Source organism: Vicugna pacos, chromosome 9 (assembly GCF_048564905.1).
Source record: "Vicugna pacos chromosome 9, VicPac4, whole genome shotgun sequence".
In the NCBI taxonomy this organism is placed as follows: domain Eukaryota; kingdom Metazoa; phylum Chordata; class Mammalia; order Artiodactyla; family Camelidae; genus Vicugna; species Vicugna pacos.
Window position 1 is genome coordinate 62546887 of NC_132995.1, and position 26296 is coordinate 62573182.

General features: G+C 53.1%; 1 protein-coding gene and 1 long non-coding RNA gene across 3 annotated transcripts; one reads left to right on the forward strand and one right to left on the reverse strand.

Moving 5' to 3' along the window:
- Positions 1 to 1937: 1937 nt before the first annotated feature.
- Positions 1938 to 24384, reverse strand: LOC140698521 (uncharacterized). Of its 2 annotated transcripts, XR_012076333.1 has the most exons (3): positions 24207 to 24384; positions 20866 to 21042; positions 1938 to 2130 (listed from the first exon to the last, which is right to left on the reverse strand). It is a non-coding gene; the product is annotated as an uncharacterized lncRNA (long non-coding RNA). The 2 variants fall into 2 exon arrangements; XR_012076332.1 differs by lacking the exon at positions 1938 to 2130 and having other exon boundaries at positions 20829 to 21042.
- KCNA10 (potassium voltage-gated channel subfamily A member 10) lies at positions 14067 to 16013 on the forward strand. The gene has a single exon (XM_006197439.2). It carries the CDS (start codon positions 14452 to 14454, stop codon positions 15985 to 15987), a length of 1536 nt encoding a protein of 511 aa, XP_006197501.1. The 5' UTR covers positions 14067 to 14451; the 3' UTR covers positions 15988 to 16013.
- Positions 24385 to 26296: the final 1912 nt, after the last annotated feature.

Below are 26296 nucleotides of genomic sequence, written 5' to 3' on the forward strand. Positions count from 1 at the left end.
CCCAACCTAAGTGTTCCCTCCTCTGTGATCCCGTGGCAAAGACTCCCCTTTTATTTCCCCAGGCAGCAGGCTCAGAGCTAGGTGCTGGCTCGTGGCACTCATCCAGTCCCCTCTGTATCCTGTGAGGTAGTTCTTCATGTTTCCATTTTATAGTCGTGGATCTAAACCTTTGTTGCTTTCCCCGCCTCCCCCTACTACATCTCTATCTACAATACTGAGCCCAGTGCCAGGGTGTGCATTAGGTGCTGAGCAATCGTGTGCTTCTATGATGAGAACCTGCTTGCCCCACTAACGTCTTTGGGTGCTGACAGATGGAGCAGGTCTTTGCTACAGAAATGTGAACCTAAGCCAATCAGACCTGATGGTGGGTTTGTTCCCGGACCTTTAGAACAGCTCCTTGTTCACATCCACCCTTGACTCACTCTCCCCCTACCCGGTCCGTCCCTCTCTCCCAGTGTACACAGCTGGGGTGATGGAGTCTCCCTTGAGGAGTGCACAGCCCTGCTCATCCTTTTTCCCAGAAACTGGAGCACAAGGGTTTAGGTCAGAAGAGTGAACCCTGAGAGGCCTTGGGATCTGATAGGGGAGTTCATTTTTCATGGCTTGGTGTCCAATTGGTCAGATGAGGGGCAGGGCCCAGGCGGTGGGTGGTAGGAATAGAGCCATAGGTCAGAGCAGAGAGCAAGCGGATCAGGTTCTCAGGGAAGGACCAAACAGGACTGCATCACTGGGCCTGCACACTGGGGAGAAGGGGGTCAGAGCAGATATTTAGGTGCGGGGCCAGGGTGACTGGGGAGGTCAGGAGTCAGCCAGGCAGCACTGGAAACAGTAAGGACATTAGCCAGTGGGTGTTCAGTGTGTTTGAGGGAGCTGGAGAGGCTTCAAGGAGCAGGGAATACAGGGGCCCAGCAGGCAGGGCTCAAGACTCCCACCCCATCCCCAGCTCAAGTAGAACAGCTTCTCTTTACCTGTTTTACATACTGGACTTCCGTACAAAATTTCCTTTGAATAAAGAAAGGATTGTGCTGTGACGAGGAGGAGGAAGGGGAGGACTCACCGCGGCCTGGGTTATAAACCCCCCGGGTCTTGGACCTCAGCCCCTTCTTCCTCCCTGTCTCCCAGCCTCGGGCTCAGCAGAGTGCGGAAGCTACCAGCAACTGGTGAGCAGTCCACACCATCACCCTCCAGCCTGTGTGGCCCGTAAAGACATGACCTAACTTGCCCGCCCTCTTCCTGAGCAGCCCCCGCTCCAGTCTTCAGAGCATCATTCTTCAGGTCCTTCCTGCCATCACTCTTGCAAGATCTCCTCTCTGTGGAATGACATCATCATCTGCCTGCCGTCCCTCGGCCTGGAGCACTTTTCCTTTAGCTTAGCTGCTCCTTCCCTGGGGAGCCCTCATTGACTTCCTCAGGCAGGGTTAGCCCCACATACACCCGAAGCATCCCACCTGCTGCCCTGCACGTTACACACTCACGCCTTCACAGAGGTGAAGTCGGTACATCGAGATTCACGTTTCAGCTCTGCCATCTCAGGAGCTACATGGCCTGAGCTTGGACCTTTCCAGGTAAACCAGGCGTTCACATGCGTGGGTGCTTTCCTCTGCACGTGCTATTTGGCACCTGTGTGGCATGCCCTTCTCCATATCCCTCCTTCCACTCCACAAACCAAACCTCTTCTCTGCTTTGGGAGACCCCACTGATCCTACAAGACTCAGCTCAGGTTGCTCCTGAGAGATGAGATCTTCCCCGCCTCCCTTTGTTTATTCCAAACCTCCCTGGTGACTCAGTTTCCCCAAACTTGAGATAATAATAGTACCTGCAACTACTGCCACGGGCAAGGGGTGGGGGTGGGGTTTCCAGTAGGATCAGACCCCTAAGCACTAGGCCCCGTACCTGGCGCGGAGTCAGCACTCAATAAACAGCAGCTGCTGTAAATCTTATTCTCCAGTGAATCTTTTTTGATTTATTGTTATTGAAGTATAGTTGATGTACAGTGTTGTATTAGTTTCAGGTGTACATGTGCAGTGAATTTTTATGAGCAATTCTGAGCTCCATTTCCTGCACCATTTCCCCATCATGAATTTTTGCACACGCAGTTCAAATGTTTTTGCAGTTTCTTCTCGGTTGACTCTTTCGACAAGAGTGACGGGTTCCCATGCCAGTAAGAACAGAGAAGAGAAGCCGCATCAGGAAGAGAAAAGAAAGGAGAAAGCTACATTTTTTAATAGTTTTATAGCCATCGGGAGAGTCTTGTTTTTTCTATCCATAGAAAGTCCTGCTTCTCACCCAGCATTTATGGCATTGTCTTCTTTGGCTGTGACACCCCCTCGCCCCATTGGTGCCTAACCCCTTTGTTGGCCCAGCAGGCTGCCCAGCGGAGGGGTAGGGGGAGCAGTCCCCTCCGAGGAGCACCCAGGCAGTGGCCATCTTCCCACAAACAGCAGGATGAAGGGTTGTAGTGGGTGGAGAGGCAATTCTGGACTCACACACACACTGGGCCCTGCCACATGCAGTCCCCTCTTCCCCCGTCAGGACCCCTCCCACTGCTCAGAGGAATCAGATCCTCAAGGCTGGAGCTTGTCTGCCAAGTAGCACTCATCTGCTGGGAGTGAACCTGAGTCGCCATCTTATTGGGTTGCCCCCTGGACCACGAGGACCTTGAAAGGTATTAACATATGTTCCTGCATAACCAAAGCACCCAGCACAGCTAGCACAGTTTCTGTGCCCAATAACTGGTTGTTGAGTAAGTGAACAGAATCCCCATCCCAATCCTGAGAGAAGGGGGTGACTTGGAGCAGAGCTGGAGCCACCTCACCTGCCCGCCCCCCGCCAGCACATCTACATCCCTCTTGGGAGGGGCCTCCCTGGGCAGGGACGGCAGGCACAGCCCTGGGCAGCAGGAGAAAAGCCAGGCATTCTGAGTCCCTCATCCTCTGGGATTCTAGTCTCTTGTCCACTCCTCACAGGACAAGGCCAACTGGGTACCCCTGAGGGGGGTGCAACAACGGGAAGAGAAAGGCTGGAGTCGGGGAGGGCATCCTTTATTGATGGACTCATTAGCTATTGATGAGAAGGGCCTTGGTGTTGGCCCTGTGCCCGTCCCAGGGGACTGAGCTGGGGTGGGGCCAGGGCATTCACGGTGGGCCTCGAGCACTTCCTGAGCCAGGACTCAGACTCTGATTCAAGGAATTAGTAAGACGGTCACCAGACTCTGTGGGGCACGAACTCTCTTCCAAGATGGAGGCCCAGAAAGTACCAGGCTGCCCTGTGTATGGTAAATAAGCCCGCCCCTGTGAGGAACAGCAAAGATCCATCACCTCAAGATGGCCCGGAATACCCACCAGCAGAGCCTCCTGTGGAGTTAAGACACTGTGTATCTGTGGATCCCCAAAAGCAAAGGGCATAACTTCCATAGGTTATTCCATGCCAGGCAATGGATGCACAGAGAGGTTAGGCAGTTTGCCCAAGGTCACACAGCTAGTAGCTGAGCCTGGGTTTGGACCCAGGCCATGGGCTCCAGAGCCTATGTGCTGAACCACTGTGCTGTATTCCCTCAGGAAGTTTAAGGGATGTGCTCAAAAGGACCAGCGGTAAATGTAAAATTCGACACCCAATGTTCTAATACCAAAGCAGTCTTATTCTGCCCCTCTGCCTCTCCCTTCTCGCTGTTACCCAAACAAAGCCCCTCAGGACGGTGAGGGCAGAGAGCCAGGGCAGCTCCTTCTCCCTGTCATGGCCCTGTGGGGCTAAGTGGTCCTGTCTCCTCCAGGCCAGGGCTCTCCCAGGAAGCCTGAAAGGAGTCTGGTTGGAGCTGGAGTGAGGACCCTTCTCCTGTTGGTCAGGTCAAGGTTCTATCCCCCACGCCCACTGGGACTGAAGCAGGCCACCAGCTGTACCCCTACCTGGCCTTTCTCACGGTTAGGGAGGGAGGCCCAGATGGAGTCCAGGGCCCTGTTGTAAGAACCTCAGTGCCGGGGATCAGTCACTGAGGAGCCCAGAAAAACCATGCCTGACTTGATCACCCATGATCAAAATATCCTTTGAGCTGGGGGTAATAATGGGAAGATACAAACACCACCACCACCCTCTGCATCTACATGTTACCCCTGGCTCTCAGGAAACATCCCCTGGGTCAGCAATTAATTCAGCCTCGGGGTCAGTATCTGATCTGTACACCATCAGCCATGAAGGTGGAGGACCAAGTTCACTTTGCTGGGTTTACCCCTGGGGCCCTGCACTTTGCACCCTGCCCGCTGACCCTCACTGGATCCTCTCTCTCGAGCATCCTCCAGAGAGAGGCAGAGACAGCAAAGGCGATCCTGTTTCACAGGATAGGATTTCTGAATCCCAGGCATCTGCTGGGCAGGCTCCTTTCTTCCAGTTCACCCGTCTGCCCTGAGACCAGCAGGTCCCCTCAGCCATGGAGAGCTGACCAAGCAGAGCGTTAGAGGATGGCACAGGCCGAACCAGAAGCCCCTTCTCATCCACTGCTCCTGCTGGTGAGTCCTCCACACTTCTCTCTCTGGCCCGCACTTAACCCCACACCTGCCTCCCTGGCCTTGGGCTGCCCAGGCAGGGAATGGAAGGTGAGGAAGTAGATGCGGTGGGTGCCTGCCAGGTGGAGTGGGGCCAAGCAGGTGCCTCCACTCCAGTTCCCTGGAGGGGACCACGTGTGTCCACAGACCCCAGAATTGGCTGCAGAGACTAGAGGAGGCCAAGGTCCCACCATTGTGGGAGAAAAAGAGGCCCAGGATGGGTGCCTGGCTGAGAAAGGTGAGGAGCTTTGATCTGGATGCTGAGGAATCTGCTGGAGGCCAGGTGCAGGGGCAGCTGGATCCATCTGGCTGTGGAATAACCACATGGGGAGGCCGTGGCAGAGATCAGGCAAGACAAGGCTGACAGAGGAATGGTGGGGCAGGGAGATGGGACTTTACGGAGGCAGACCCCACCAGGTTTGGAAACTGATGGGATGTGAAGGCTGAGGAGAAGGAGACCTTTACCTGAACAGAGAACCAGTCTGGGGCACAGCCTGGGGGAAGAAGACTCTGTGAGCTCAGACAATCGCGGGGCGGCTCCAGTTACGCTCTCAAAGCCAGGCCAAGGCCAGGCAGTTGTTCCCCAGGGTCAGCCAGGCCCAGGCCCCTAAATGCATTCTAAGCACTCTTTACGTAGCACTCCCCATGTGTTTGGTGCCGTTCTAAGCATTTGACAACATTTACCCCTTTAACCATTTCAACAGCCCTAGGATGTTGGCAGTCTCCCCCATTTTACAGATGAAGAAGCTGAGGCACAAAGATTAGGTGACTTGCGCAGGGCTAGGTGGTCACAGTTCCAAACCCAGGCCTGCAGGCTCCAGAGTCTAAGCTTGTAACGGCTGTGCGAGCTGCCTTCTGAGGAGGTAGGGGGTGGTGAGGCAGGTTCAAGTAAACGTATAATGATGAACTGTCATATGTTATTGCGAAAACAGGGAAGATGATTAGGGAAGAAAATCATTGCATCCCCAACCGTGAACAAGGCTCCCTAGCCACGTGGAAACAGTTTCAGGCTTAGAATCAGACAAGGGAGGGCTAAGTCCCTGCTCTACCACTTGGCACCGTGACCTCTCTAGGCCTCAATTTCCTTGTCTGTAAAAGGGAGACAGTAATAGTCCACCTCCGAGGTCTGTTGTGAGGGTCAAATGAAAACAGGAATGTGAAAATGCCTTAGAAGCCACGGAGTTGCACAAAAGTGAGGGCTAACAGAAGATCTGGAAGGTGGGGCTCTTCATCAGGTGGACGGCTCTGGCCCGGGGGCTGTGCCTCTCTGCCCCGTGTGTCTCCATGAGCCTCTGTCATCCGGTGTCTCGCCTGTGCCTCCGACGCACTCCTTCACCGTGGACATATTGACACCCTCCTGCAAAGGTGTCGGAGTGGGCAAGGTGGGGCGGGTGGTTTCATGCCCGCTTTAAAGATGACGAAACTAGAGCTTGGGAAGCTGAAGTGACGCCCCTAGAGCTGCCCAGCCGGTGAGAGGTCGAGGCAGCCTTGAACCCAGGGCTAATGATTCCACATACTGTGCCCCCTTCCAGCTAGGAAACTGGCTTTGTGAAAATTGGTGGCTGAGGGCAAGGTTGGCAGTAGAGGGCTAAATAGAAATGTCCCCTGTTGTACAATTTTATCTGATTGTTTCTTATACTCCTGGGGATGCCCAACAAAAAACCCCCACCTGGGGGGTGAGCAGGAGAGGTTTTGCAGGGACAGAAACCCCACACACTACCACTTATCTGGTCCTGCCAGTCCCACACCCCACAGCTGAGCTGAGCTGGCCAAGAGGGAAGTTCTGCAGGGCCTCCGTCCAAGCTCTCATGGCGAGCAGCAGCAAGACACAGAGTGACCGTTTGGAGGACAGAGCATGGTGTGAGTGCATGGAGAGTGTTTGGCCTCGGTCTCAACTCTCTGCAGTGTCACCTCCTGGCTCCTCATCTCCCCAAGGACCTGCTTGGGTGTGGTTGACACCCAGAACTCTGGAGAGAGCTGGCCCAAAATCACAATGAGCTTCCCACTTCCCAAAGCCCAAAGGATGTTTCAGCGACAGAGGACAGACACAGCATCACAGAAGGTACAGGCACTGGTGGAACCAGCCCCCTAACAACCTAACAAGAATGTGCAGGAAGTTGCTTGGGTTGCAGGCCCACGACCTCTCCGCCATCTCTCTTGGTACCCAGAAACTGTACCTATTTACCATCAGAGGCCAAAGCATCCTTCTCTCCAGAGCAAACAGGAAAGCAATATGGGGCCTTGGTGGTACTCAGAATCAAGGGATCAAGGAAAGGCCCCAGGAGTCTTGCCCACCAGCTGATTTCGAGAGCAAAAGTCTTTTCCCCATTGTTGGGGGGAGCTGTTTCCAGTCTCCATGGTTAATAGCAGTTACATTGTAGGCCCTTATATTCCTGCCGGAATAAATTATCCTGAGATCATTATTTTCAGCGTCGCTGCTGCTGCTCAGGTTTTAAATGAAAGAGCTCTTGCCCATATCATTCTGTCTCTTTAGGAAGACAGCTCTGTCCTTGAGCCGTCCCCACAGGGAGAGAGACATGCTGCCCCCACAGTGCCCACCCCGCCCTAACCAGGAGCAGAGCCACGTGACCCCCTCCTCGAGCTCCCTCCAGCCCTCCTTGTCTTCTTTCAATCGCTCCAAGTAACAGAATATCCTCCCATGCTAAGAGGCAGACAGACTAGATAGGGGAGGGGGTGTCAGGGCACAGTTGGAGCAGAAACATCTGTGAACCTGTGAACATGGGTGGTTTCTGTAGCTTCAGGTTTGTTCGTGAAAACTCACTTGTGTCTCTGCGTGTTGCCATGAGTACATGTCTGTCTAGGTGCACAGGTGTCTTGGTAATTTTCTGTGCAGCAAGTGAGATTCGTATGAGAAGGCACACAGAGCCATGTTGATGCGTGTCCCTGAGTGTATCTACACAGGTCTGTGTCTGTGTGTGACTGTGTGTCTGTGCGTGGCCATGTCTGTATCCATGTCTCCGGTCCCAGGCACCGTCACTGGCCAAATGAGCACAGGCCACCCACGGTAGTGGATCTGCTGTTGTGGGACCATAGGGTAAAGGGAAGAATGTTGGTTTTGAACTAGAAAACTTGAGTTTGAGTCACAGCTTCATCATGTAGTGGCCGAAGCACCTTTGATCAGTCATGCACTTTTTGAGACCTCAGTTCCCCTATTTGTTAAATGGGGATAGTAATCCCTCCCTGCATCAGGGTCATTGTGAGGCTCAATCCTGTGTGGAAAGGCTTAGCCAGCAGGAGTGTAGGTGCCTGGAATGGACAGGAGGAAGCTGCTTCACCACTAGTGAGCGGCTTAGAATACAGGCCATGCAAGTCATCTCCCCTGGATGGCCCCAGGGACATCTGCCCCCAGGCCTCCCCGTCCGCACCCAGCATACCTCCAGCAGGCTCAGCCTGAGCAGGAACAGCCTCCAAAAGGGCCCGGTGGCTGCAGCAGTAAGGGTGTGACCCAAGACGGGGCAGAGAAAGGGCCGTCCTCCCCCAGTCCCTGACCCACGGCCCGCCGATACTGGCTGCCAGCATTCTCAGAACACCTGTCACGTGCTGTGTGCTTTTTGTATGGTGTCACCTCCCCACCACACACTTGGGAGGCAGGTGCTAGTGAGGCCACTTGTCCTCCATCACATAGACAGGAAGTGGCCAAGCCAGGACTGAGAGGTGGCCCTCCCGTCGGCCTCAGAGCCCAAGCTCCAAACTAGGATGGAGAGCCTGCCTCAGGCTCACCAGGGAGCCGAGCCCTGCAGACTCCCGCCCCTAGCTTGCTGACGGCCTTCACTGGACTTCCACCCTCTGCACAGGGAAGCTGGGAGAGGTGGGTATTTGGGTTATCTCCCTGCAGGGACAGGAGGGCTGAGGAAGGCAGCTAAGCCACGGAGTCTTGCCTAAGACTCCATCTTACTACTCCCCAGCTGGGGAACCTGAGGCCCTTGGAGGGTGGGGTCCCGTGATCCTGACCACTGGTAAGGCAGAGAGGAACAGAACCTGTGTCCTAACTGAGGCTGGGTCAGTGGCTCAGAGAGAGCCCAAGAGATGGCACTTGGACCAAAGGCGGGGCTGAGACGGGGAAGAGACAGTGTGTAAGAGCTGTCTGGAGGGAGAGTCAGCAGGCCCGAGGCCTGGCTGGAGCGCAGAGGAAACGAGATGGAAGAAGGGGCACTGTGGAGTCATCTACGCAGAGTGGACCAGGGACCGCGTCCAGCAGAACAACGATGCCCTCTTCTGTTAGGACATGAGCAGCGCCCATGTCTGCCTTCCAGCCACTCTGTCCTCTCAGTCACTGAACAACAGGCAGTGGAAACCCACCCTGTGCCGGGCCCACCTGCCCACTTCCTTGTCTGCCATCTGCTGCCAGCCCTGTGACATCTGTGCCCTCCCTCCACACAGCTCTGCGTCCCCCACCCTGGGGCTCTCGGGGCCCTGTGTTGCAGTGTGCACCGTTGTCTGCACGATGACTTCTCCCAGCCCTTCTCTGACTCAAGGATGGTTGCTGCCTCACCTGCATGTGGAGGAGGTGTTGGAGTTGCTAGGCAACCAAGGGCAACTGATGGGGAAAGGCTACTGACTGCTCCAGATCACTCTGCCAACTTGACAGGCCAGACCCAGAGACATCTATGAAACAGCTGCTCTGGGAGAGGCACAGGGCCAAGCCCCCACAGGGCCCTGCCTGCAGGAAGTGCCCAGTCCAGTCCAGGAAGAGACCGCCAGCACCACAAAGCCATATCCATAGACCAGTTGCAAACGTGAAGCACTACAGAGCGCAGGGAGGCAGCCAGGTCACTGTGGTCCACACCAGCCATCCAGGAAGGACAGACGGGGCATAAATGATAGCGGCTCCCATCTAGGAATGCCTCCTGTGTGCCCTGCATGCTATTCACAGAATACATTACCTCTTTCTTCCCCCAAGAACCCTAAGGGAAGGTATGATTAGACCCATTTGGAGAGGAAGAAAGCCAAGTTCACAGAGATGGTGATTTGCCCCAGGCCATCCACCTACTGAGCACAGAGTTGAGATTCAAACTCAAGCCAATCTGGCTCTAGGGGAAGGAGAGGGAGCAAAGTTCGGAAGAGGAGGAGGTATAAGATGCGCTGGGGACAGTGAGTGAACCAGCCCGTCCCTGTGTACAAAGGTGCCAACGGACTGGAAGATGACAGGGCCCTGGGGAGATGAAACGTGCTTCAGATAACGTGCCTTGTGCAGGGGTTCTCAGGAGGGCAAGAATACCTCCACCTGGCTCCTCAGGGAAAGCTGTATCTTCAGGTGAAGCCAGAAGAAAGGGATGCATGTGGCAGCACCTGCACAAATAGAGGCCTGGAGGGAGGAAAACACAGTATGTCCAGAGGCAAAAAGAGGTTGTTTTCACCCAACGCACTGACTCAGCACTGTGCCAGGCAAGCACAGGGATGAATGGAATCAGACATCTTAGAAGACCATGTAATATGATGGTCACTTCAGCCACGGGTAAGAGTTCAGCCTTGAGGACTGGTAATTCTATCGAAGCCGCAGAATGCTGGGCAGATGAAAAGATGTAAGACTCAGGGAAAGCCTTCAAGAACCCCACACTAAGCAAACAGAGCAGGCTCCAGGACCCTGCCTGGGGCGAGGGGAGCTGGCCCCCAAGCCCCCCAGCCCTGCAGCTCCACCCTCCCTGGGGTGCCCCACCCTGCCTCCTCCCAGGGGGCCAGTGTTGGGGGAGGAAGGCAGCCCCAGGGCAGAACCATCTTCCAGCTTGGCTCTCATGAATGGTCATCTCAAAGGCCTATGTAAGGGAGAGTGAGACCTCTCCAGAGGAGCAGATATTTCCCGGTGCAGGCAGCGCACCGGACAGACAAAATGCCAAGCACTAAGCTAAAGGGAGCCAGACTGCCAGGGCCAGGGGCTGTCTTGACGGGTGCACACTTCCGGAGAAGGTGGCCTCCCACTGCCCGCTCTGCAGAAGCGCAGCCTCCTGGGTGTCCCTGGCTCCTGGGTGCATTCACTTTCTAAACTATTTGCTGAGCCCTTGCAGCCTGGGGGCTTGGCACAAGCCCTGTGGTGAGTTCTACGTTAGAGTGACCCCCTCCTTCCACTTGACCCCTGCAGTTTACAAAGCATCCCCACATCCCCTCTGGTCCTTACAAAGACTCAGAAGACTCATCAGCAGACCACACACTTGTATTCCCTGTTTTTGTTTGCTGTTTGCCTTTTCATTTTAAGGGTGTTTTAAGACACAACGATGGGTACTACATGTAAAGTGTGCAATTTGATGAGTTTGGACCTATGTACACACCTGTGAAACCATCACCACAATCAAGATAAACATAACCGTCACCCCTAAAAGAGGTCCCTTGGCCCCTCGGTGGCCCCTCCGTCTCCCTCCCACCCCCATCCCCAGGCAACAGCTGCTCTGCTTTCTGTCACTCTAGGTTCGTTTTCAGTTTCTAGGATCGTGTATAAATGGAACTACTGTATATGTAGCTTTTTAACCCGCCTTCTTTGACTCAGCATATTTTCTTATTACAGCTTTTAAAAATGCAGTCTTAATGAGTGAACGCAAGTAGTCAGTCACAAAGCAGTAGTCTTTGCAGGTGCCCTGGCTCCAAGCCCAGTATGCTCTCTGCCACACTTCATTCATTTCTCCTTCATTCATTCATTCGTCAGAGATTACGTGAGCACTGGGCGAGCTGAGCCCTGGACTAGGTCTTGGAATCATCATGGTGCACAAAACACATATGACCCCTGTCCCTGTGAGCATCCACTTCTCCCTTCATTCGTGCATTCACCTGCTTAACAAATATTCACCGCATGTCCCCAGAAAACAATTTGAACTCAGTGCTGCCCACCACCCCCTACACCAGCCTGACCCTCATCAGCTGCGCTCCGATCTGCCGCATTGAGCTAAGCGCTGGGATGATGCAGGTGGGGGTCATCGGACGTGAATCTTGTCCCCCAAGATGGTGCAGGGAAGATGGAAAACTGTAAGACACTGTCCTACAAGCTCAGGAGAGAGGGGAAGAGCTGAGGCCGACTCTGCGGAAGCCGGGGCTCAGAACTGAGTGCAAATGTGAGCGAGCTGTGCAGGGAGGCCAGCAGCTCCGTCGAGGCTGAGGGCTCTTCCAGCTGGACTGGCCAGACCAGGATGCTCAGGCGAGCCAGACCCGAACAGCCCCAGATGGGCAGGGAGGAAGAGGAGAGACCGGGGAAGGGGCAAAACAGGCACGAAGGCGTGGAGGCAGGATCAGGAGAGCAGGCAGGAGGTCTGCGAGCTGCAAACCCCCCAGGGGCTGTGTGAGACCACGCAGAGTGTGCCCGCAAAGCCATTATATTGCCTTTATGTATGGAACAGAGGGGAGGGGAGTAGGGAGGGTAATTCCTTACCTGTTTGTAGTAACTTACTTAGTGTTCCCACTGTCAACACCTCATTCAGTCCTCAGTGTGGTCTTTAGGGTGGGAATTACCATTATTTCCCCCATTTTACAAATCAGAAAACTGAGGCTCATAAAATCCAGTGATTTGCTGAAAAATATCTAACTCCTAAGTACTGGGGCAGAGCCTCAAGCCAGGTCTCTGTCCCCAAGACCAGTTGTCTCTTCCCTCTGTCTGTAATGACCAACAGTTACTGATCTGAATGGAGCCTGTGGGGCAACTATACAGCACGCTTCGATAGACCACAGAATACACTGTTTGAAGTTAGCACTGTCCCACCCCCTCCTATACCACCTGACCCTCTTCAGCCACCCCCGTGTCTGTCACTGTGAGCTGGGGATGGAAGCAGCAAAGAGGAGAGTGGGATGGGGGAAGGAAAATGGCCCTGCTCCCAGGAGAGGAAGTTACTTTGGCCAAAGAAGCTCTCCCTCATCCCCTCATGCCTTCTGCCCCTGGCCTCAAGAGAAAGCTCCTGCTAAGGGCCCACTCTAGGCACTTGGAATTGGTCAAAAGCCCCCACCCTAGAGCCCCCAGATGGCACCCCTTCCTCTCAGCCTGGAGAAAATGGGGTGGGATTCACACCAAGATGAAGCAAAGCAGGAAGCTTTACCCAGGGCCAGGCTTCCAAAGGAGAAAGTGCTCCTCTGAAGTCACGAGGTGGACACAGAGGTGGAGTCCTAGTCCCCCTCTGCCTGGCAGCGGAGTGGCCCAAGACAGGCCCCCTAAATCGTCACACTGATCACTCTGAAGGAATAGTGAATATTTCTCCAGGGCTTGCCATGTGCAAAGCCAGGATTCCAGCTCAATGACAAGTGTCTCAGGTCTCAGCATTCTTAACCACTGGTCCATCCTGCCTTCCAACCCGCTTACCACTCACGTGGCAGGCTGGCACCCAGCACGCTCAGCAGGGGTACATCCTCTCCATTCCACAGCTGAGGAAGCTACAGCTCAGTGAAATTAGGCAGCTTGCAAAAGCCTGCACACTCCTAAGAGGTGGGGCAGGTGTTTAACTGGCCCTGGCCTCTCTAACCTGAGCTCTTTACCCTGTACATTGCACTTGAACTGAGAGAAGAGGATGTGGGACTGAAAGAGCTCTGAGCTCCCACACTTCGCGGCCCTGGCCCGCAGCTCCCCACAAGGCCTCAGCTTCCACACAGGGGGCCCTTGGTCTAGCGGGTCTAATGGACCAGGAGGCAGGTTCACCTCGGGACTCTGTGCCATTGGTTGTGTGACCTCTGGAAGACCATATGGCTCCCGTGACTCAGTTTCCCCATCTGTAAAATGGAAATAGCATTTTCCAACCTCAGATGACTATTGTCATTTAGTAAGCTAAGGGAACGTGGAATCACTTTGAAAAGACTACAGTGCTGTACACAGCAGGACCCCCTTATCATCTGTAAATGAACCTACTCCAAGGCTCTGACCACTACAGATTCTACCTCTCTCCCATCCTCATCCCCAGCCTGCCTGCTTTCAGGGTTCTTAGGCCAAAATCAAAGCTCGAGAGGACCTAAGGGAGGAATCTAAGTCTGTGTTTGTGTATAGACAAGCTCACTGGGCATGCTCTCCCTAAACCCACCACCCACCCACACACACACACACACACACACACGACTTACTTTCCACTGCCTAAATTGATTTTCTTTAGTGATGTCATTCCCCATAAGCATCTTGGACTTAGGTCAAAAAAATACCAGTGTTTGTTGGCTTCTAAAGTCCCTGTTATGTAGGAAAGTTCACAAAAACAATAGCTATAGCTTAATGATCTTTCCAGCAGGCATTTTACACATGCTGTCTCCTTTCATGTACCCTCAAAGCAACCCTAGGAGTGATGTCCAGAGGAGGGGTGAAGGCACGGATGACTGGCTGTGGGACAGAACAGTGGTTGCCCACCCAGCCTCCATCCTCTTGTTTGCCCTTCCCAACAGAATCCCAACTGGATCAAGAGGTACTGGTGGAAGCGATGAGAAATGGTTGAATTCTAGATAAGTTTTGAAGATATAACAACCAAAAGGATATGTGACACCCTGGCTGTGAGGGGTGAGAAAAAGGAGTTAAGGATGAGATGGGGTATGAAAAGCGCTGGGGAAACTGGAGGACTTGGTACAAACACAAAATTCTGCATTTTACTATTCAGGAACGTGAACTCCCTCTTCACTATGGCCTCTCTCTGCCATCATGGATGGAGACCCTCTTCGGCTGGAGAAAGTTTTTTCCTCTCAGCCAGGCTCCATCTTTGCAATTTCTTCTAGTTATTCGTGTGTGCAGACTCAGGGAGTATAAATGATTTCAAGAACAATGTTGCCCAAATATCCACGAGGTTCCATCCCAAGCTAAAAATAAACCAATTTTTAATCCATTGGCCTACCCTGCCTCGGTGCCAAGAGCCAGCTGTACCCTCTCCTAGCTCCTGTGTGATCCCCTCCTTCCTCTCCACAGCTCACAGCGGGCAGGGAAGACTGAGGGTCTTCCTGCTGCTTCTCCGACTCCCCTAGGATGGATGTGTGTGGCTGGAAAGAAATGGAGGTTGCTCTGGTCAATTTCGACAACTCAGATGAAATCCAGGAAGAGCCAGGCTACGCCACAGACTTTGACCCAACTGCTCCGAAAGGCCGGTCTGGGGGCAGCCCCTTCTCCAACTGGAAGATCCGCATCAGTGACAGAACCAGCCATGAGACAGCCTTCTCCAAGCTCCCAGGAGACTACGTCGACCCCCCAGGGCCTGAGCCAGTGGTCCTGAATGAAGGAAACCAGCGGGTGATCATCAACATTGCTGGGCTGAGGTTCGAGACCCAGCTCAGAACCCTCAGTCAGTTCCCAGAGACCCTCCTGGGAGACCGGGAGAAAAGGATGCAGTTCTTCGACTCCATGAGAAACGAGTATTTCTTTGACAGGAACAGGCCCAGTTTTGATGGAATCCTGTATTATTACCAGTCTGGTGGGAAAATCCGGCGCCCGGCCAACGTCCCTATCGACGTCTTTGCTGATGAGATCTCCTTCTATGAACTGGGCAGTGAGGCCATGGACCAGTTCCGGGAGGATGAAGGCTTCATCAAAGACCCCGAAACATTGCTCCCCACCAATGACATCCACCGGCAGTTCTGGCTCCTCTTTGAGTACCCGGAGAGCTCCAGCGCTGCTCGTGGTGTGGCCGTTGTCTCCGTCTTGGTTGTGGTCATCTCCATCACCATCTTCTGCCTGGAGACGCTTCCCGAGTTCCGGGACGATAGGGAGCTGAAGGTGGTGAGAGACCCCAGCCTCAACACAAGCAAGACAGTCCTCTCCCACACCATGTTCACTGACCCTTTCTTCATGGTGGAGTCCACCTGCATTGTGTGGTTCACCTTCGAACTGGTGCTTCGGTTTGTGGTCTGTCCCAGCAAGACTGACTTCTTCAGGAACATCATGAACATCATTGATATCATCTCCATCATTCCCTACTTTGCAGCCCTCATCACAGAGCTGGTCCAGGAGACAGAGCCGAGTGCCCAGCAGAACATGTCCCTGGCCATCCTGAGAATCATTCGGCTGGTGCGGGTCTTCCGCATCTTCAAGCTCTCCCGCCACTCCAAGGGGCTGCAGATCCTGGGGCAGACGCTGAAGGCTTCCATGCGGGAGTTGGGACTGCTCATCTTTTTCCTCTTTATTGGGGTCATCCTCTTCTCCAGTGCAGTCTACTTCGCGGAGGTGGACGAGCCAGAGTCTCATTTCTCTAGCATTCCTGATGGCTTCTGGTGGGCCGTGGTCACTATGACAACCGTGGGCTATGGGGACATGTGCCCAACCACCCCAGGGGGGAAAATTGTGGGCACTCTATGTGCCATCGCAGGGGTCCTCACCATCGCCCTCCCCGTGCCTGTCATTGTCTCCAACTTCAACTACTTCTACCATCGGGAGACTGAGAACGAAGAGAAGCAAAACATCCCAGGAGAAATCGACAAACTCCTCAACAGTGTGGGCTCAAGAATGGGCAGCACTGAGTCTCTTAGTAAGACCAGTGGTGGCTGCTCTGCAGAGAAGTCCAGGAAGTGATCTGTCCGGGGCATCTTGGTCCCCTGAGTCTCCTGAGTCTCATTGTCTCTGTCTGTCTCTCTCTCAGTGTTTCTCTATCTCTGTCCCTCCTCCTCCAGTCTCTCCCCCTCCCACCTCTTGCTCTTTGTTTTTCCAAAGACCAGAATATATCATTTGTGACCAACAGGCCATCTTTGACTAGAAGCGATTTTAATAAACAGGTCTCTGCTGTATTTTCTTAGCTGTTTCTTCTCAAATGACTATAGAAAGATTTCATTCTCCTTTCCTGTGAGAGGGTAGCTCAGACCCTAGCTACTCACCTGTGGCCCCCGAGACTAGCACTGTTGGCAGCATCTGGAAGTAAGGAAATGGAGACTCCACACCCACCTCAGACCTACTGAATCAGAATCTGCATTTTAAGCAGATCCCAGGTGATTCATTTTCACTTTAAAGATGAAGAAGCACTGGCTCTGGTCTTCCTAAGAGGAAGCATATTAAAAGACCAGGGATTGCTGTGAGCAGTGAGTAGGAGCCAGAGTTGTTTAATAATAATACCGTACACTTGTGTACCATTGTGTGCATTTTCTAAAGGTCTTTCACGTACATTATCTCACTGCATCTAAAAATAACCAGTGGAACAGATTTGATTATTAGTTCCACGTTGCAGATAAACAAACCAGGGGACAGCAACTTACCTAAGGTCACCCAGAAACAGTGACACAGTCAATGCTGGAACCGGATCTTCTACCTACTGGTCTAGTGCTCTTTCCACTAATGAAGAGGATGTGATGGAATTGGGGGCAGGAGGAGAGGAACTTGAGGGGTCTGTCTTTCAGAGGATCTGGGCAGCAATCTTCTGGGCAGGAGCACTCTTCCCGGGGGGCTCTGCATCTCCGTGCAGCCTGGGAAGCAATGCCTGCCTGGCCCCCCTGCTCCCCAGTCCCTCCCTTGGACAGTGAACAAGAAGAAACTCTCCCAAATTTTTTTTTTACTTGCCCATCCCCATGAATTTGTGCAAAGACTGGGCATCTTCTGTGTGGGAAGTATATACACCAGGGCCTCAGAAGACTGCTTCAGAAAGTGCACCTGTCCACCTGCCTTGGGGCTCCAATTCCACTGAGTCATCAGAAATTGACCAGGAGCCTGTGGGGCAGCTGGGCCGGGAGCAGCAGAGCCCTACAGCATGTGTGCAGAGGCCAGGCCCACCCAGGGAGGGCGGCTGTCACAGGAACTGAGGAGATGTGGAACTGCCCTCTTGGAAGAGGATCTTGCTCAGCCCATCAAGCTCCCAGGATGAGAGAATGGAATTGGGATTCCCCAGAAGGCAGGGAAGGAAGTCTCCACTCTGTCCCTCCCCATTCAGCCTTTCATTCACATAAGGGCCCAATATCCAACATCTGTCCACACCTCAAAGGTAAGTCAGCACCGAAATGGTGCCCCTGGGCTGCAGGTCCCTGCACAGCCCCACTGCCCACAACCTAAACCACACACCCACAACACACAGCCCTGGAACACACCCGGCTCCACGCAACCCTGGGAGGCACAGCGCTGCGGCCCCAGGTTCCACCGCACAGCTTCTGCTTCATGACAGCCTAACAGACGAGCTGGCGGAACGGAAAAGGGTTGCTCTCCTTTCCCATGTTCTTAGTCTACACCCCCAAAAGCTGGGTTTAGTCACCTTTAAGTCCCCCTCCTGCTCTAATAGTCTCAATCTCCTTCTTGCACTTTAACCTCAAGCTGTAATTTAGCACTGAGTCATGCAAAGATCTAGCCTGGGCTTCATGGCCCTTAGATCTGGGCAAGCAGGACTCCAGTCCCAGGCCTGAGCCTCAGGGTTCTGGGCTTTGGAGAATGTCTTCCTCACGATTTTCTAAGCTCCCTTTCAATTTCTTCTCTTCAGGGCACTCTCCAACTCTCTACCCAGCCCTCACTGCCAAGCATGTGGGGTCGACCAGATGTCCAGGAGTCACACCTGTGGGATTACCCTGAAGCCCTGTGCCAGGCTCCAGCTCCAGGATGGCGGCCTAGTGAGCAGATTGCTCCCACAGTCTGGTATGATATTTCTTTTACAGAATCACATGAGCTCAGATGCCAGCATGGTGATGGCACCCTGATTCGGGGTGATGCAAATTTTTATATACACCAGGTCCTTGCAAAGACTATTTGCCCAAAATCCAAAGCATATTTGACAAAAGAGCCCATGTGCCCACATTCTGCCCTCTGAGGGCCACGTCATCATAGTCCTTTACACTAAAAACCATCTTCACATGAAACCCTTTACTCCTTCACATCAACCCTCCAAAGTAGATATTATTACCCGCATTTTGCCATGTGAGGAAACTAGTTCAGAGAAGTTCAAGGACACACGGCCAGGATGCAGTAGAGAGGGATGTGAATCTAGGTCTCTTTGATGCCAAAGTGTATCCCATCAGGTTGCGTGCCCAGAGCACCCTAACCCAGACAGCAGCCCCTGCTGGAGCGAGGGAGTGGGGCTGTGTCACACAGACACGCTTGACGCATTTCTGGGAGCAGGGAGGCTGTTCTCCAAAGGCCCCTGCTTCTTATTCTCTCTGATTCCGTGTTCAGTGGCTGAGCCACACGCTGGCCTCACATACTGCAAACAGGGCCGGACAATAAGACCCCAGGGCAGACTGGACCAGTGCCCCCAGAGGCCAATATGGAGCCCCAGAGCCATTCTCTTCCTGAGGTCCTGTGGGAAGAGTCTAGCCTAGCAGGACAGATGGAGCCACTCTTTTTCTCTAGCTAATCCAGTTACCCTCACAAGTTTAGGAGGCCTGCTCATCGGTTTCCGATGCACAGGAAGCAGATCCAGGCCTTCATCAGGCTGGTACCAGGCGGCATAGCCGCAGAAGCAAGCTCCCCATCCCTCATGAAACCGCTGCCAACAGGGCTGATGTCACAGTCCCTGTGTGTCAGCACTGAGTCATCTCCTTCTTCCCCAGGAACCCAGGTAGGTGGGCTGTGGGAGCCCCGGTCACCATCCCTCTGCCCGGCCTCCTGTTTGCGACAAGATCTGTGGTCTACAGCAGAGCATGCAAGATGACTCATTACAAAGGGGGAGGGGAGAGGCAGGGCAGACAGGACAGGACTGCCCAGGGGGGCAGGTGCAAAACACAGAAGGAAAGCTACTCCCACCAGCATCAAGGAGGGAAGGACTGGTCAGCAAGCGGGCTCAGAGAACCCTGCCTTAAGGAGGCGGAGCAAGGCCTGAGGTTTCATTCAGCGAGTTAATATTTATTGAGCTCCTACTGTTTGGCAGATACTTTAAAGCCAGTAAGTAAGGACACAGGAAGAAGGTCTTTTCAAATTTTCACAGTAAAAACACGCAAATATTGTAGAGAAACAATAAAAACGTTTTCAGAGAGTATTACAATTCACAGGAGGCTTCCAAATCTTTTTTTCTTTTCCACCATATCACGCCAGCTGTCTTTGTAAAAAACTGTGTGAGTCAGGACTTACGGCTGTGTCTGTTCCTCTTTCTCTTTAAAAAGTGCTTTATAAACCATAAAACATTTCCAAAACTTCAGGATTTTTGAGTAGAAAGTTCTCTAGACTTAAAATCAAAGGACGTCTCAGAGTTTTTACTAATTGCGTGGTTTTGGACTCAATGAGCCTCAGTTCCCTTACGTGGAAAATGAAGATCAAAAATGCCTGCCTTGCAGCAAACATGGCAGTGTCCCCACTGCCCATAGCAGGGAGCAGTCCCTGGGTCCTCCCAGCTGCCCTCACTCACCCAAACTGGCCAAGAGGGCTCCTCAAGACCTCCACAGGCTGCCAAAGTGGCTGCTTACGACCCGCCCTCTGTTGGAGACAGGTCCCTTTGTGATTCCTGCTTCTCTCATTCTTATACTTGAACTCAACCTCTTTGAGCTGACTTTCAAATCTAAAAGATGGACAGGCTGTTGGGAAGAATCGATGGAGTGTTATTAAAATTAATTTATGGCTGTAAAGCACTACACAAACGGAAGAAATCATTACTCTTTAAAAGCTGTCATTTTGGACCAATTTACACTGCGCAAGTGAGTATAGAACTGGCCTTTACAATCCAAGTCAGATCATGACCTGGTTTCAAAGACAGAAACTGATTTCAAAGACAGTCTAAAAATAGAATTAACGACGTGAGGCAGGGAAAGTAGCAGCAGTCTGGATAGCATCACATTCAGTAAACAACCACCCCCTTCTGGATGCCTTGCGCACGTGTGGTTTCATTTCCTCCAATACGACCGCTATAAGATAGATATTATTTCCATTTTACAGATAAGAGAACTGAAGCTTCAGAAAGTTAAGTAGCTTGTCCCTCTGGCTACTAGGGGGGAATCTTCAGAGTCGCCCAGATGAAGGGAGTACAAAATCAGACTGGTCAAACATAGGTGGTACTCCATTTGGCCAGTCCCCCAACTTTCTTGCCCCAAAACCCAGCCACTACGTCTGTCACCCTCAAGTCACCTTCACCCACAGGCAAGCAAAAGGTGGTGGTACCATCACATGGCCAGCATCATTCCCTGTGGTTCTGGGACCTCAGAGAAGCAGGGGTTGGAGCCACTCCTCGCCACACCAGCCTCTCCTGGTCCACACCCAGGCAGAGGCCGCTCGGAGGAGCCGAGCCACTCATCTGGGAAGGAAGGACCTCTGGGACAACTCCCAGGTACAGACCTGACCACGCGGTGTGACCTGGAGCAGCTGCCGCCCAAGACACACACACACTGGCTCCCCTGCCCTGCTCTCCCAGCCTGGCCAGCAGCCCATCTCCTGCCAGCCCTGCCCAGCCCTCACTCCGCTCTGCACGCAGTCCCTTGCTCAGCGCCCCCTGGGGGCAGGAATGCATCGGGCAGAAACCCAACTCAAACGGAACCAGAAGAGAAGACTTTATCGGCTCACATGGTTGAGAAGCGCAGGAGAGTTGATGGTTGGTCCGCTGCGTCTGGGGGCTCACACGCCGGCTTAGAGTTCTCGTTGCTTCTGTCCATTGCCCTTGACTGCTGGCCTCTGCTGGACGGCAGGCGTTCTCCACAGACCAGAGCATGATGGTCCCCAGGTCCCAGCCCTATTGCTGTTCTACCAAAAATGCATAAATACAAATCATCACCTTTGTATCTAATTATTACCTACAAATCCTCACATATTAGATCCAGCAGGTAGGGATTTCTGTCTGTCTAGTCCACTGCTATATTCCCAGGACCTATCACAGCACAGAGCAGGTGTTAAATAAATAGGTTTTGAATTAATGAATTGTTCCTTCAAGCTCTTCCTCCCAATTACTCTAAAGAGACCAAACCAAGCCACTCTGTAGGCCTGGTAAGATTTGGTTCTCCCCCACCCCCACCTTCCCCCAAACCCTAGACCTACAGGCTGAAGCCAGACATTCCTGAATGAAGAGTGTGATGGCAGGTGACCCTTGAAGGTATTACGGGGCGGGCTCTTGGGCCTGGGTACAGCCTGGCCCCTCGCAGTCTCCAGCCGCCTTTGGAGAAACCTTCCTGCCCCTCCCCCTGGGGCTGCTCGGCCTGGTGGATAGGATACAGGAAGGTGAGGGGACCCCATTCCTCTCTGAAAGCCACACTCTGAAGGTCTGTCAGAAGGCCCTGTCTCGGACCCCTTCACAAGCTTTCCGGTGGAACAACTGAAACCTCAAAAGTCTCACGCAACCCAGATGTCCGGCCCCCCCAGGCAGTTTGGACTGGTCCCGCTCGTGACCTGACTGCCCAGCAGGCCCTCCGGGAAGTCCTGCTCAGGTCCCCTCCACTGCAGTCACTGGGGAAGGAATGAACCACCCTGCCCCAGCGATGAGGCCCCACCCTTCCCCCAGCGCCACCTTTCAACCCCTGCCCGCTGGGAGGTCCTGGGATGGAAAGGAAGGAGATCCCTAAGGTGCTCCTGCTCAGAAATGGATTCCAGCTCCTAAAAAGTAAGGTGCATTCGCCCCATGCAGCAGAGCGTTCCAAAGGCCCTTTGAAGTGGGAGGAAGAAAAGCCACCGGCCTCCCCAGAGACCACTGAGTCAGCCCGGCCGGCGCATCCTAGAGACAGGAGGATGTCTGCCCTCAAATGCAGAGATGAAAAGGACCTGGGGGTGGCAGGGAGCCAGGGAGATGGGGGAAAGGAAGATCAGACACATCTTTGTTATTGCCTCTCAGGGGAAGCGGAGGGAAGAAGCTGCCGGTGAAATGTCACCGGATAATGAATGCTATTTCGCTCCAGCGCTGAGGTGTCAGTCAGACGCATGCGGAGGGATGACAGCCACACTCCTTAGGGACTCTGGGTGGCTCCTCTGCTCTTCTGAGCCACATGGGCCTGGCTGAGCCCCCTCCCCTGACCCTGACAACACTGTTCTATTGTTAACTGAACGAATAAATATAAACATAACAGGAAAAAAGAAATACGGCAAAATAAGAAATAATCCAAAGCCCCCAGGGTTATTGTGAGAATTCTGTAAGATAATATGCGAAATTTCTTAGCAAAAGATAAAATATGTTATGTAGGAGGAGCTAGATAAAACATAAGAGAAAAAATTCACCTGTAGGTTGTAAACCTTTTAAGGGTCATGGCTATGCTTTTTTAAAGTTAACATCCCAGCACATTGTCTGGTGCATAATAGATACTCAACAAATGAAGGGAGGAGGGAGGAAGAGAAAGGATTGGATTGTCTCTTAATACAAGGTGGACCTGAGGCCACAGGAGGATGGACCAGAAGCCCCCGACTCCCCCAAATGATGATAATCATGACCCACGTACCTGGAGAGTTTAGGTCAAAGTAACTTCTTGACAGAATTTTCTGTACAGGCTTGAACTCTCTCTGTTTTCTGAGATTCCAAGCAGGACAAGGTAACAAACACCCGCCACATGCCAGATTCACTTTCTAAGGCATGTAGAATGCACACTCACTCTCTCCTCCCACATTCGCCCAGTCCCTGCTGTGGGTCAGAGGCCAAGACCGGCTCTGAGGTTACAGAGACCAAGAGGGGTCCCTGGTCTTAGGGAGATGAAATGGCCTCAGAAGCCCTGGAAACCCACACCTTCCCAGAGGGTGGGTCTGAGGCCTGTGCCTCCTGAAAAACCATCAACTTCCTGAGCTCTCCCTGGAAATTAATAGCCAGCCACGCCTCCCAAGCCTTGGCTCCTTTGGACTCGAGGAGAACTGGCCCCGCGTGATGTGAGCTCACCTACCAACCAGTCCTGGGACGGAGCCCACAGAGGGGAGGCTGTCATCAAAGCTCAGTCTCCCTCTGGGCGCTCTGCTCCCTTGGAAGGCAAGTTGCCACTATCAACTGGGAAGGAATCGGAAGCCCAGGAGGGCAGTCCTGCCAGCACAGACAGGAATTCTAGTCAGGGAGGGAGCTCTTACCAGACAGAGCAAAGGGAGAGAGAGATGTTCCCTTCCGGTCCTCAAGGACCAAGTACCAATATCTTCCCTTTGAGTGGAGAGAGGGGAGAGCAGGGTTTTGCATTTCCCAAGAGAGACGCATCTGACCTCCTCTTGGACAGAGTGGGGACCTCGCTGCAGGGGTGGAGAAAGAGGCAGGACCTGTGGCCCCCTTTCTCTTCTTTGGGGTGACAAGGAGACAGCAGGGAAGGGAAGGCTTGTGGCCGGCACCTGAAGTCTAGCATGCTGGAAATGGAAAAGGCTTTAAAAAAAAAAGCTTAAATAAATGCGTAGAAAGAGCAAAGAGCTGCCATCTTCTCTTTGAAACTGGATAAAGGGGGGAAAAAGAGAGGAAAGGACTAAGATGAAATGAAAATGAGCCTTGGAAAGGAAAGAGGTGTTCAGCTGTCTTGAGGTTTGTTATAATTTTCTCAGAAACATCATCTGTAAATGCAATGCTTAGGTTCAACCGCTTTAATGACAGATGGGTGCCCTTGTAATTTAATTTTAATTTTTTTTAATTTAAATAGGCTCAGAGCACTTTACTTGCTAGGGCAGCCCAAGGAGGAATCGCCATGTTGAATCTGAAAAGTCAGGAGACGGAAGGAGCCCGGGCTTGACAGCCTGATGTCACAAGCCCAAGTTACTCAACCTTCATGGGCCTCAGTGCTTCCAACTATAAATTGGGGTTCATTGGACTTACCTTTTAGAGATGTCAAGAGAACTGAGTGAGATGTCGACTCTAAAGCCTCTTTCACACAACGGGCACTAAATAATTAGTAGATTTCTGCTCCCCACGTGGGATCTCAAAAAAGGGTTCAAAACATAAGCAAGATCCCCACTGTCACTTGGCAGCGTACCTGAACTCAGGTGGGGCAGTACTTGGAACACTTCTGGGCAATCCTCTGGCTTCTGCCACCGTGTGCCCCTCGGGGCCGTATTGTGTTTTCCCATGAAGCAGAAACATCTACTTCCAAGCTCTCCGATGCCACTTCGTCGTGTTCTCAGAACTCCCTCCTGCGCCAGAAATAACCACAGTAGCGAGTAATGCTGTGGGGTTTATGAAATGATTCCACACGCATTGTTACCTCACTTGAATCTCACAATAACCCTTCAAGACAGTCGAGGAGGTTCTGGTATTTGCCTCACTTTAGAGCTGATAAAACTGAGATTCCAAAAGCTCAGCGACTGGCCCCTGGCCTCACGGGCTAGCCTTTGGTGGGCGGGGACCCGAGGCTGCGGCTTCTCCCAGACATCACGACGGCCTCCGTCTGCGCCGGGTCTGGCCAAGCACAGCTTGCCAGAAACTGAACATTTGCTCTGAGAGAAAATGCGGGTAGGACTGGAGGAGGAGCAGCGCCTCCTACCCCAAGGGGGTCAGACTTTCCCAGGGGTCAGATGTTCGCTCTGCATCTTCTGGTCAGTGTGACTGTATCTGTTTGCTAGGGCTGCCTTAACAAGCAGCACGAACAACAGAAACCTGCGGTCTGACAGTTCTAGGAGCTCGAAGTCCGAGATCCAGTGGCAGCAGGGTTGGTTCCTTGGCTTGTGGATGGCCATCTTTTCCTACATCTCTTCACGTTGTCCTCCATCTGTGCATGCTTGCCACCGTCCAGATGTCCCCCTTTTATAAAGACACCAGTCATATTAGACTAGGGCCCACTAATGAGTGATGACCTCACTTTAACTTGATCACCTCTGTACAGACACCATCTCCAAGTAAGGTCACATGCTGAAATCCTGGGGCTTAGGGCTCTAACACATCTTAGGGAGTGGCGGGTGGACACAGTAACCCATAACAATATGGTCTCCTTGGTAAATGAGGAAACTGGTTCAGACAGGTTAAGTCACAGGTCTAAAGTCACAGAGCAAAGAAAAGCAGCAGCCACTAGCCCTGACGCCAGGGCCTGTGTGTGCACCCACAACGGCACCTGCCCTCCCGCCACGGAGCCCACCACCTGCCACGGGCGCAGAGGCCGCCCCCCGCAGAACTGCCCCTTCAGACTGTGTCAGGGAGTAGAGTGAGGCGTGGGAGGAAGATTCCCAGTTAGCAACCTTGACCTTCCTCCTCTCTGCTACCTCTTCAGGCTGTGGGGAGGGAGCAAGAGGGAGGAAGATGGGATGGGTAAAGAGTGGGTGGGGAGGAGAGAAGGGGGAAGCAATCGGCCGCTGGGGGGCAGGGAGTGCTGGGCGAGTCCCCTGAGGGTGGGGGCCCAGCCCCTCCCCAGCGCCTCAAGGCTGGTCGGTTTCCAATCAGCAGAGTGTCTGAGTGGGTTCTAGAAGCAGCTCCCACTAGTGACTTGTAAAAAGAAGGTATTTTTACTAAACTGCTTGAGTCACATATTGGAGTTTCTCAATGGCCTGGTTCCTGCCTTGCACTCCCCAAAAAAGGGCCCCTGAAAAGTCAAGAATTACCTCCCCACCACACACACACACACACACACACACACACACACACACACACGCACGCACACACCCCCTCAGGCCTGAATCTGCCTCCAGCACCATATCCCTGAGCCCTTTTCCAGGGAATGGGAAGCACCCTGGGCTTGGGGGGTGCGGGGGAGGGAAGGAGGAAGGAGGCAGGAACACCGCAGGGGCCCTGAGAAGGGGCACAAGACGGAGCTGGTAGGCAACACCGGGCAGCCTCACAGAAAAGGTGTTTTTGGCAGGATGACTGACACACCCCTGCTCTGCCTGGCGTTGGAACCGGAGACCCACGCTCTGCAGACCTCCCACTCTCTTCCCACAACCACATCCTGGACATCTGCCCCGCTTCCCCAGGAAACAAAACTCTGCAACAACAGTTAATTTTTTTTCTTCAACTTCTCCTCATTCCTTTGTATGAGCTGTGTCCCATTTGCCTAGGAAATGTGGGGAGACCCGTTCTCTGCGCCAGCTGCACGGCCCAGTGGATCTGCTGCAGATCAGCTGTGTGACTTGAAGTCAG

Excerpts from the sequence above, each read along its gene's own strand:
- KCNA10 (XM_006197439.2), top strand. The coding sequence starts at position 14,452 with ATGGATGTGTGTGGCTGGAAAGAAATGGAGGTTGCTCTGGTCAATTTC.